At 34.2% G+C, this 13,364-nt stretch overlaps 1 protein-coding gene across 1 annotated transcript in view; it reads right to left on the bottom strand.

Annotated features, from left to right (window-relative positions):
- LOC113073329 (LIM/homeobox protein LMX-1.2-like) overlaps positions 1–10,618 on the bottom strand; it is a 42,991-nt gene extending 32,373 nt beyond the window's left edge. The window contains exons 1-2 of the mRNA XM_026246243.1: positions 10,270–10,618; positions 9,298–9,484 (exon numbers count right to left, since the gene is read on the bottom strand). Coding sequence (XP_026102028.1) covers positions 9,298–9,484; positions 10,270–10,336 — 254 coding nt within the window. The 5' untranslated portion in view covers positions 10,337–10,618. The remainder of the gene's footprint in view (positions 1–9,297; positions 9,485–10,269) is intronic.
- Between the last annotated feature and the right edge of the window lie 2,746 nt (positions 10,619–13,364).

Below are 13,364 nucleotides of genomic sequence, written 5' to 3'. Positions count from 1 at the left end.
CACCGTTCTCACCCTAGTGCTGCCAGCAAAAACACACAAAACACACACACACACACACACACACACAAACACACAAACACACACACACAAATCTCTGACTCTCACAATGCTGGTCAAGAACATATCTAGTGCATATTTCACACGCTGGGACCTTATTATTTTTATTATTTATTTTTTTACTGTTCAGTTAAATGTATTTATTCATTTTCATCACAAATAAGAAAAATTTCCCCTCGAAATATACTGCAAAGCAAAATTACTGCATTGAAAGACTAATCTATCGTAAAAACTAATACAATAAAAATAATGACAATTTGTAAAAATACAGTAAATAGGAATAAATCTAATTAATTGTAAAGTATTTATTTTATTATATGTAATCTAACCTATTTTTTAAATAACTGTTTAAGTAAATTTTTTTACTGTAATGCAGTAAAATCTGGTATTATAGTTGTCGTATTAAAAAATATAATAAAAGCGTTATAAATAAAGCGGTTGATTGCTAATTATTCATTAATTTATTTGTTTTTCTGTTTCTTTGTTTGTTTATATTATTTTGATGTTATTTTTATGACAGTTAAACACATTTCCCCCCGAATGCAATGCAATAATAATTTGTTTTCAGTCTTCAATGCCTTCATTTTTTTTTTTTTTTGATGTTGATTTTCATTCATTTTCATCATTAGAAGAAGTTTTTAACAGGTTTCAAGAGATTCCAGAAAGAACAAGGGACAAATCTGAAACATGATAATTAAACATGTATAAATGCTCTTAATTAAATCTAAAAATGAACAAAACCTTCCAAAACCAAGACAAAGGCATCACACTAAGTGAGTTATACCAGTAATACTGAGCTGCACAGAGCACGAGAGTGGAACATTATCGATTTATAATGACAAGAAAGCATGTAAGATCAACAGCATAAATCTGGGACAGACACGGCGAGGGGCGAAGGCTATAAACCGCAGCGAGGTCAAAGGAAAATATTTTGGGGAGACACAAGACAAGGAAGCAACTGGATACTGCATCAGCATAAAAACAATAACACAAAGAAATTGAATTATCCGTCTTGGGGAGCAAAGTTCAACCGCACTGTCAAAGCTGTGGTGTTTATTCAGACGAAAAACAGATCTATGTTTTATTGTAAATCACTGATGTGTTTTACTGAAGCATTAATGCATGCTTAAAAACAAGACTTAGCTGGTTTGCAATAATGAGCACAGTCTTGTTTAGAAGAACTTTTGACTGCATATCAGGATGACTTTTAGAAATTTAAGACATCTAGAAGGAAAAGATTTGATTACAATAGGGAAAATTGGGAGGGGGGAAAGTAAACACAGAAATTACATGAAAAATAACATTTGAATTTGGAATGATGAAATTTTGAATATTTAAATGAGAGAATGATAAAAGAATTTGAATTTTTAGTTGAACTATCCCTTTAAGTTTTGGGGGTTTCTTGTCAAAAATGTAAAATTTAAGGAATAAAAAAGGTAACGACTAAAGAACAAATATTTAAAGAAATCTCGTAAAGAAATACATTTGATCTATTTGCAAGTACTATTTTTAACAGCTAAATGACTGTAAAAACTTTTCTAAAAACTGCATTTGCAGATATGTATTGTAATTGAAATCCACAACATATCAAATGTAATTTAAATGTCTGTTTTGGAGGTTTCTTTTCACTAGACTGAAACAACAAAATAGCCTAAAATCTCCAAATTGACCAGTGCATGAAAAAAACATGTTTTTGCATGTAGTGTCCTGCTTTAAAACAGCTAAGAGATCACGCTATGACAAGGCTGTCTTCATACCATGACCCAGCTCAAGATGCTTTGATGTGGACGCTGCTGGTTCAGATAGTGGGAAGGATCTGACCCAAAGCATGTGCCGCACAGACCCGAGATCTGCACTGTGCATCACACAGGCGCCACGCACAGTTGCAGGTCTCCGCACATCTCCCTCAAAGCGCCTCCATCCACCTCCGTCAAAGCGTGATGCTGAAGCCCTGCTGGGAGCAGAAGGCTAGAACGGGGCTCGGTTTACAGGCTGTGGCCTGGGGAGGGAGACTGCATTGCTTTCTTCTTGCAGACCTCCATCCTGGACCCACTACCGAGTCGAGACAAACCCAAGCAGGGCCTGTGGCCGGCGGAGAGCCTGGGTGACCTCTGCCAGCGGGACGAGGTGACGAGCAGCTAAAGCAGCACGGCTGAAGAAGGATGGGGTCGCCACTGGCCTCCAGCAGCTTTCTTTGAGGAGAAAAGTGCCATGGCCTTAGGGAAGGAAGACTTTATGATCTGGAAAGCTGCACTAAAGCTCTTTTCCTAATAAGGATTTTCTTGCAACTTGGGCACTAAGTGCGTTGTTCTCTTCCGGATTGTGCCAAATTCAGAACTGAAGAATTGGGTTTCTTAGAATTTACTGAGTGTGAATTTGAATTGAATGGGTCCAGTGTTGTCATTGTTAACTAAAACTAAAATACTAAAATGTGTATGTGTATTCATCACATTGAACCATTTAGTGAAGTCGCATTATCCTTTGTACGTGTTAAAACTTTTCTGTAGCGATGGTTAAAGAGGTTTACTCGGGACTGTGCAGGAGTCAAAAAAGTCGATTGCATGTATCAGTTTTGACGCACAACCTTCAAATTTAGCAGAGGGGAGTTACAGGCTATTTCTGAGCTGCTGAGGAGGAAGACATGCCCTACTTTGAGCTGGTCATCGGTACCAGGCAATCCCCTCACTGTGAGGTGTTGTGAGGTCACAGGGAGAGAGATTGCCCTAAATCGACAAGATTTACCCCCAGAAGTTGTGCAACTGCAGTCATGGAGCATGACGATGAGTCACAGAGCAGATAAACACACTGATCTCAAACCAGTCTCATATTACTTAGTCTTGGCAGGCTGTAGCATCAAATGTTCACACTGTATTTATATTTGCTGAATACACAGTGCATGCTCTACCATTCAACTGTTTAATGTCAGGCTCTTATGCTCAATAGGACTGTGTTTATTTGATCAAAAATACAGTACAATTTCTGTAATACAATCACACTTTAAAATACATGTTGAAATATGCAATATACTCCTGTGATCAAAGCTGAATTTTCAGCATCATTCCTCCAGTCTTCGGTGTCACATGATTATTCAGAAATCATTCTAATATGCTGATTTGCTGCTCAAGAAACATTTCTGAGAAAACTTTTGTGCCGTTTCATTTTTGTGTGTGTGTGTGTGTGGAAACAATGAACATAAAAAAACATTTCAGGAATCTTTGATGAATAGAAAGTTGAAACAAATAGCATTTTTTGTAAATAAAAATCAACATCATAAATGTCTTTCCTGTCACTTTTGATCAATTTTATGCATCTTTATTTTATTTTTATTTCAATGAAAAAAAAATCTTATGGAACAATTTAGAAAAAAAAGATTTTTCTATGGCATTGTGAAGCACCTGTGTGTGTGTAGTAACTCACGCCTCCAAACCTCCCAAACCCTCCTACCCCGGCCAACATTGTTCTGTGTGAAGCTCCTTCAGGGTCAGGAAACCCGGTTTACAAATCATCTTAAGCTGAAGAAGCACTGGTGCAAGGAAAGCATTGCATGGGTCTTTGCACGGGAGACAAGAAACAAGATCCGCAGAACACTTCTCACCGAGTGTTGTTTCTGCAGCCGGGACGAGAAAACGGCGGCACCAAAACAGAGCGAACGCTGTGGTTTACTTACACCTCATCTCTTCCCTCTCCACATTCTCTAACCAAACTGGAAAATGATGCCTACATGCTCCAATCTTGAAAAACAAAAGGCAGCTTAAACACACATGTGTGTGCATCTTAAGCGTCTTAAGCCTCACAATATCAATCTCATGCTCTCTTATTTGGTTTAGGAACAGAGTCACAGGGGGGCTTTTCCAACACCCCTCCTCTTCCATTGCATATTGTTTGGTCGCTTCTTTCTTTGCCCTGATTCTCCACACCAATAAGTGGATTAGGGAACAGGCTTCCGGTGAGCACAAAGTGACGGGGAGCTCAGTGTCACAGTCAGTGATAAAAGTGTGGAACTCAACTCTACACCCGGGACGGAAACACGGGGGTCACACCGCTAATCCCATTATAGGAAGAAGAGACCACAAGAAAGACAGAGGGAACCTGGGTGGTGCACGGGAGGAGGAGGAGTTTAGGGGTCTACAAGGAGAAATGTAATGCTCCTGGAGAGTTCAGCAAACTGGAGTTCTCAAACTCTGTCGCATGTTTCTCCTAAAGTCCTTTGGAGAAGTAAAAACATGTGCAAATTAGACTTAAAAAGATATTTTATGAATGGATAGCAGCTCAGATTATCTGATTTTGAAAGACTGAATTTGATGATGAATAAAAAATGTTTGAATTCATACTGAAATCTCTGTCAGAAGATCTCAACTCACAGTGTTAGCCACGAAAAATACAAATATTTAATCTGTCATCTTGAATCAGATACTCACATTCTACATAATATGAAAAAATATATATATAAATAATATAAAGATATCTCACAAGTTAAATAAATAAATAAATTATTTAAATACATTATATAATTATGTTTACATTTCATATATATATATATATATATATAAATATGCTGTATATAAACACAGACACATTTTATTTATATGTAAAAATTATATTTTTTAAAGTTAATATAAAACAAATAAAAATAAAAAGATTACTGGAGTATGCTTTACAAGAAAATACTATTTCAGTCTTCTAGACTTTTACTTCAGAATGTCATGTTTCATTTAATGTTATTCTGTTTCTTATGTTGTATTTAGCAAGGATATGTTATACTGATTAAAAGTGATAGTAGCAACTTATAAAGTTAGAAAAGCTTTCTATTTTGAATAAATGCTTTTTATTAATTCTTCACCCAAGAAGAATCATGAAAAAGTATCCAAGGTTCAAAAAACTAAAACAAATGAATCAGCGCTGTTTTGAACATTGATGAAAATAAGAAATGTTTCTTGAGCAGCTCATCAGTATGATTTCTGAAGATCATGTGACACTGAAGGCTGGAGGAATGATGCTGAAAATACAGCTTTGGTCACAAATATAAATTATGTTATATTTAAGTAAATAAAAACAGAAAATTGTTATTTAAATATAGTAATAATATTTTAAATTGCCCTCTATTTAAACTCATTAAGAGAGGAGAAAAGAAGAAAGAAGCGCAAGATCACATAGAAGTGGTAGAAAAGTGGGAGTCATCACGGGGAATATGCTGGTGTGAGACGCGTGTGTTTCTGCATGTTCCTCTCCTCAAATGCTCCCCACACACAGCTATGTGAGAGGAGGGTGTGAGAGCAGGCCTGAAGGTACAGCACCTGGGTGGAAGCACTCGACAGAGCCTTGCCAAGCTCTCCTCACAGCTGGGTGACAGCAGCAGCAGAGAGAGAAACCACAGAGACACACACACCAGGGGCAGCGAAATGAATTCAGCAAAAACTGCAAAGTTGATGAAACACTCGTATTTGATTTTAAACGCACAGTAGTTTCCAACCAAGCATCACTGAAAGATCACAAACATCAACCGGATCATCAAACTCACTTATTAATGGAAAAATAGGTAAATCAACAGAGCCATATGAAGTGTGTGGGTGTATATCTTTATTTATTTAAATATATTATATACATATAGAAATGCTTATATTGTAAATATTATATTTCTATAAAAGTATATATATATATATATATATATATATATATATATATATATATATATATATATATATATATATATATATATATGACCAATAACATTATTGTATTTTTAATATACGTATTCTAGACAGCCATGGGACATAGTTAATAAATAAATAAATAAATAGTGTATACATCAGTGAAGAATTAAAAAAATATATGATTGTATTATATCTAAAAATATGTTCAAATACTTATGATGAATATAAATTACACATCATCTTTCAAATTATATATATATATATATATATATATATATATATATATATATATATATATATATATATATATATATATATATATAATATAATATAATATGTATGACTATTATATTGTTACATTATATTTCATGAAACAAAATAATAAATACTATATATATTTGACTAATCACAATACTGTATAAATATATCATTATATATGTGAGTGTGTGTGTGTGTGTCTGTGTGTGAGAGAGAAAGAGAGAGATCATTACAGATAGCCATGGTGTATAGATATAAGGTAAAGATATATTTCAATATTTTTATGTACACAATAGACTACACTTGACTGTCAGCCTAACAAGAAACAAAGAAAGTAGCAAAGTGTGTGTGTGTGTGTATCTGAGTGTATTTCACACTCTCTCTCAAAAGAGGCCACAGTGTGCAGAGTGAACGATCTCTCTCTCTCTCACACACACACAGACACACACACACACGATGAACCAGAGGAGAAACACACATACACACCCTCAGCTCCTGCCTGCGCTCACACACATCAGTTATCACATTTATGATATTGCACACTTTGTTTAGTTATTGTTAGCTTATCTGATCAGACAAAATGTTCTGGTTTTTATTTGCCAAGCATATTGTTTCACAAACTTTAACATTATTTAAACTGTTTCAAGTCTGACTGTTTAGAACTGTTTGCATAACCTAATATGAATAACGTTAAAATACTGTATATATCTGCTGTTTAATGCTTCATTAACACATTACAAGACTTGAATTGAATCTTTTGAATTGTGTCAATGATGCAGAGAGTGAAGGTTTTTGTTATGCAATATAGAACTGTTTTTCTCTCATATTTAAATGAGATTTTCATTGGAAAGCTGACATGTAAATGTTTGTCAAGCTTTGTTGATTTACGCAGAACAGGAATCTGCTTGTCAACACAAAATAAGGGGGATGATTCAAAATATGTCTACAGATTGTGTAATGTTTTAAACACAGTGACCCATATCCAAGAAAAAAAAGCTTTAAAAACAGTCAAAAAATGGCTGTGTTATGTTCCATACTGTCAGATCAAAATATCACATACAGCAATAAAAAGAAACTCGTGTAAAAATTAGCAACACTGAATAAATTCATAATCTCAATGATCTTGGCTATTATGGGACAAAATATGCTGTTAAACTATATTAAGTTTCAGCATGTCGTATCATGTCATGAGCTGAGACTGAAATCAACACAAAACATGTTCCAGCTGTCACCTTCACTTCGTAGTAAACAAACTGAACCACAATTGACAGGTCAATCACACAACTACAAACTACAACTCCAAACTTTCTCAGCATAGCAAGCATGGGTTAGAGCGATGTTCTGCTATTGCACATCTGAAAATCATTACATCACTGTCTGTCCCTTCAAACCACGGCTATACGTGTGTCTGCAGTGCTGTGGACACACACAAAACACCTCTAGTTCTCTTAAATGAAGCTCATCACATTAACTATGAGCATGTTCCATTAACATCTGACAACTACAAAGTGGTCAAGTACTTCATTTTGAACACTAAATCTACTTTTTATCATTCAAAAACCTAACAAGGAAACATACACATTGTAATGTAAAAATTGCAGACATACTGGATGAGTTATTAAATGTAGATACATCTCCATAAGTGACTGCAAAGAGAGCTTTACTGTTCGGCTCATTGCATGAGTGTGTGTGTCAGTAAGAGCGAGTTAAGCATGGAGGTGTGTGTGTTTTGTGGCTGTCTGTGGTGCTTGTTAATCTCTCTTAAATGAGAGTCATAAAAACAGAACGCTTGTGAATTAAGAGCACTAAACACCTCATCACTGCTTTATAAATACTACAGTGAAAGAGACAAATAACACGCGTGTACACACTGTTAAAGCAACTTTGGGGACAGATATGTAGTATGTTGACTGCTTTGTAAAGTTTCATTTTGCATTGGTAGAAAATTGTGTAAGAGACAAATAAATATAATATAATTCTTTCAGTAACATTAACAGAACACTAGTTCAAATTTATCTGGTCTTTAATAATGTTCTCAAAACGTTATTTATACATTGTTCGCTGATTTAAAAAAAATTAAACCTTTTAGTTGGATTTTTTATTTTATTGTTTTTTTTGTCTAACATTTTTTTTAATGTTACAACTTGTTTTAGAATGTTCAGAGAACATTCAAACGTAACATTCTAACGCTGTTTGGAAATTGATACAATGGAATGTTCCCTTCAGGTTCGAATAACCAAGAAAAAAAACGGTTTAAAAACATTTAAAAAAAAATATGGAATGTTTCAGAAATAACGTTTTTATGACTTACGTCTTAGAACATTTGTTTGTTAGCTGGGAATCTATCTATTTCCGATTACAGGATTACATGTGAAAGCTAGGTGAGCTCTGAACTTTGCAACAAGTGAACTAGCAGCATTTGACCTGCAAATCTATACAAACAAGAAAAGAAGCGCGGCTTTTATAAAGTCAACATTATAAAGTCTGACTGGTTGATGAATTCCAGAATACATAACGCTCTTTAAAAAATAATTAAATTAGACAAATATAGGCTAGAAATAGTTATACTTGCTTAAGAGGCCTGCTTGTGACAATCTGCTCGCTGTCATGTCGACTGAGACGCCGTGACGTCAGACGCTTTCTTATAACAATAACGCGATCATGTCTCGATGAGTGAAGAAGAGGCTTTCAAACGATTCGGGCCAAAAGTCAAAAGAACCTGTTAACAAGCCACTGAAGACTAGACTCTCATTAACTGTACAACACACCAAGAGCTCTGTGGTCTCTGCATAAACACACACACACACACACAATAACGAAAACGGCAGGAAGAACAAAATCTATTTCTTATTATAATATATGTTTAGCATTAGCTATCGCAATTCTCGTTGTAAGAATGTTGTTGTTTTTTTATTGTAGACTTTAACACATAAATAGGCTACTTAATTTAGGCCTAGCTTATATTTGTATGCTGTAGGCCTATGCAGTGTTTGCTTTTTAATATACGTGCAAAAATATAGCCTTCTAATAATAATAAGCCAATAATAATAATAATAACAACAATAATTAGCATTCTTGTTCTTATTGCCTTTTATCGTTAGCTATTTGCTAAACCACTAAAATGATAAGAGGTTATCGAAATACCAATATGCCTAACAAGCTATATCAATGAATATTATTAAGCATAAAATCCTTGTGGAAAAGGGTAAAACAAAATTGTAAATATCTGCTTCGAAATATTCCCTTTACATATTTTTTTGTTGTTGTTGATAATGAAAAGCGCAGCTGAAATGACGCGCACGTGTCAGGAGATGAATGAAGCAGCTCTTACTGTTGGTAGTCGTGTTTGCAGTAGAGTTTGTGGTCTCTGGAGTAGCAGCTCATGGTGAGAAGCTGCTGACACACCGAGCACTGCAGACACTCCTCGTGCCACGAGCTGTCGTTCACGCGCAGGAGGAAGCGATCAGAGATGGGTCTGTGACATCCCTCACACACACTCTGATGGACACAGTCTGAACCTGAACACACACACCGACAAACATCAGATACTTCCACTGGACAATTCAAAATCTCATGGATAGACAAATAAATTCGAGATACATTTATGAAATTCACATTTCTAAAGTACACTGAAAGATACAGTTTCTTTAACAGAGTGAAAACGCGCAGTTGTTCCTTTAAAGAATTATTTTCTATCCGACACTTTGAAAAATTATTTCTTGTAAACTGCGACATTTAGCCTTATTTAACACACGAAATAAATAAATAACAATAATAGGCTACAAATAAAAATAAATGCATGTTAAATTATGTTTTACCAAAGAATATTAAATCTAATTTACTGGCTTAAAAAAGAAATAAAAATAAATATTTTTTTGTGTTCATTTTGAATGAACGCGCGATTATATTGAACATATATTAAACTAAATATTTGTGTTACAGTTTCTGCCTAGGTTGTTATTATATATATATATATATATATATATATATATATATATATATATATATATATATATATATATATATATATATATATATATATATATATTCAATCCAAGACAACTGATTTGTAGATGAAACACTAATAATACTTTTATTTTGTGAAGCTGTTTTTAAACTACACATCTTTATTACTACAGCAGTTAATTATAATGAACATATTCAGTCTATTATTTTGTGTAACGTTCATATAGGAAATTTAAACAACAGCTGTAAGAATACGAAAAGTTGGAAACTTTACTTGTGCCATAGTTTAGAGAGAGAACCTCGATGCTTGATTAGTTTCTGTGATGGCGAAACTCACCCAGCATCCCTCCCAGAGTCTCTGCTCCTGCTCTGAACTGATCTTCAATCTGGATTCCGTCCAACATATCCGAAGCGACTCTGTGCTGACCTGTTGCAGTGTCCAGAAGAAGTGCAGCAGAAGCAGCAGGCGGACCGTGACGAGACAGAAACTAAAAGTAAACTCTCCAGTCTCGCTTTCCTTATTCTAGCAGACGAGAGCAAAGCGCATGGTGTTTTTTTTTTTTTTTTTTGGAGTGCGAGGTGTTCAGCAGATCAGTGACGGTTCTTCATATCGAGATCCAGTGAGATCTTCCTGGTCTAAAGTCAGATCCTCTCTGATAATCCTGTGAGCTCCTCACTGAGTGTTCACGAGCCCTGTGCTGCTCTCGAGGAGCGCGTGCGCTGCTCTGATGCTATTGGTGCTGGATCGCAGCAGAACCGCCTACAACAGCAGATGTGCTGAAGACAAACAGACAGGAATAATATTTGTAGTAAAGCATAAAATGTTTAGCAAAAAAATACCAAATTAATATATTTTTTTCAAACACAAATACATATTCCTGAGACAAATTTAGTGAAGCCATGCAACAAAAAATAAAATAAACAAATAAAAAACTCCTTCAGGCAATAACGACACAAGTTTGACGACGTGCGACCACAATATTTGCGAATAGGCTTTACAATTCAGTGTGATGATTTCAACTGCGATAACGACAAATAAATAATCATAAAAAATAATTGTACAAATTTTCGTATTCATATTTTAAATAAATATTTACAAACAGAAAAAAATCAGCATGCAAACCTAACCATATTAAGTCTTTTATTAATATTAATAAAAAAATACTAACCATATTAATATTTTTGTTTGTTTGTTTTTGTTTCTATTTATCCGACAAGAATCGATATTTATATAGGCCCTATCAAGCATATCAATCACAAAAGTTATATATATATCAAATTAATACTATCATTAAAAATAGCTATTGTAACTTTTTAGCTTAAAATAGTCTGTTTTTAAACATCGAATATTTACTCTTGATTTTTCGCTTCTATCGTGTTTTATTTAATTGCTTTTGTTTGTCATAAATTCTCAGCTGTGAAATCAGGACAATATATATTTATAATCTCGAGTCAGATATTTAACAAAGAATCATTTCATTTCCCTGCGATGAAACCCGCGCTGCTTCATGAAGTGACATTATCTGCATGATTAATAAAGAGCCCGATAAAAGCTGATTTAATCTCTCTGCGCATAATATCCATGTAAAATTCATAAGGAGAATCTTTTGTGTTTCAGATTCATTTCATGCAGACAGACATCTCAGGGCAATAAACCCGCGAGGAACAGGAGAGAAAGATAAAGGGGGAGTTTGGATCTTTATTACTTTCCTCATTAGTATTCTTCTCTTCTCTAATTATGACAGGCTGATTTACGTCTCCTGTAGATGAAATATGAACATCTCCTGGACATTTCGTGACATTTGTTTTTCGTTTTATGTAGGATAGCCCACATAAGGAAATATTTATTTTTGTCCTCATTATTTATATATGTAGATTAGGCTTTTTATACCCTATTGATTTATACAAAATAAAAATCAATATAATTATCCGCACAAGAAATAACATGATATCTAACAATCAAACTGCTTGGTTAAAGCCATCGCCTATAGCCTACTTATAATTATCACTAATTAAACACAATAGCAGTATCTTAACATTTAACGATATTTCCCTGGATACAGATCAAAGCTGTTGGTTTCTGAATAACTGAGCTTAAAGTTCAGACAGTTTTGCTTCATGTCTCGTTGGTTTTTGAAGGACGAACTTTGAATAAAATAATATTAACAATCATCAGGAGGATGATGCTTCATTTTTCAGTGTGCGAATTATTATATTTGAATTCGCGAATTATTTTACCTTTTCTCTATATATAATTTTTCAGTAATTTATAGTCTCTATTAACCGAGTTGTGATAGGCAATGTGTAAAAAAAATATTGTTTACGCGAATACCGACGATTTAAAAAAATAAAAATAAATAGCAAACGCAATTTAATTTCGCGCGCGACGTTTTATCGCATTCTGTATGAATTTTCTCTTGCGTTCTTATCAGTGTAAACTTTTAAAGAGCAATGGGTTAATAAGGGTCTCCAGCCATAATTGCCGGTTTAACCGCCCCAAAAACACGTCGTAACTCTAACCTGCCATTTCTAATCCTTAAAAGTTATAATAAATAAATAAATAAAAGTAAAGTCTTTTAATTCAGATATTATTTATATGTATATAAACGTCGTCTGCTTTGTTCTGTCTGACATTAGCTACCTCTGGACTAAAACTCACTGATCCAGGCTCTAAAAGCCAGATTAATCTGAAAAAAAAAAACATTATTAGATACATAGATAATTAGGCATAAATAGATAAATAGGCTAAATAAATATATGCTCACGAAGGATGACTTTCAATAGTGCGTTGGTTCATTCTGTGTTCTAGCGCCCTCTAGCGTCAATCGTCCTGCAGTTGGACTTCACCTGTACTCTGTCTATCTGTCTGTCATTGTGTCCTCACTACAACAGACCACATCATCATACACAGCCAGTGTTGTCGAATTAACAGCTATTTACATTGCATTGTACTCTAACATTATGAGCAGTATTCCACATTCAGCGGTGGCTGTATAAAATAGTTCATAAAACTGTTAATATTACGATAAGATGGGGAAGATGTCCTCCTCAAGAACAATGTGCATTTACTTTTAAATTGAAAACATAATTAGATATAAGTTAAGGATGTGCGGGACGATGATGCATCAGCCAATGTGTTATTAAAGAGAATAGAAAGAAACATTAGCAAAATTATGCCACTAAATGTAAAATCATTCAGAGGCCATCTCAATAAAGCCCAGCTAAACTTTTGCATAATGTATAAATGGTATCATTCTAATATTTATATATTTTCACAGTGTCATTAAAGTAAAATAAATCAACTATCCTATTAAAAATTGTCTTTTGATAATTAAATAATTACCATTGACAGACAAAGCAGAATCCCATTAGAAAAAAAATCATTTGAAAGGTATTTATTCTATGACTTATATATACAGGCATATGGATATT

This window comes from Carassius auratus, chromosome 5 (assembly GCF_003368295.1).
Source record: "Carassius auratus strain Wakin chromosome 5, ASM336829v1, whole genome shotgun sequence".
Lineage (NCBI taxonomy): Eukaryota > Metazoa > Chordata > Actinopteri > Cypriniformes > Cyprinidae > Carassius > Carassius auratus.
The sequence above is the reverse complement of the archived record's forward strand: the minus strand, read 5'-3'. Positions and strand labels throughout refer to the sequence as shown.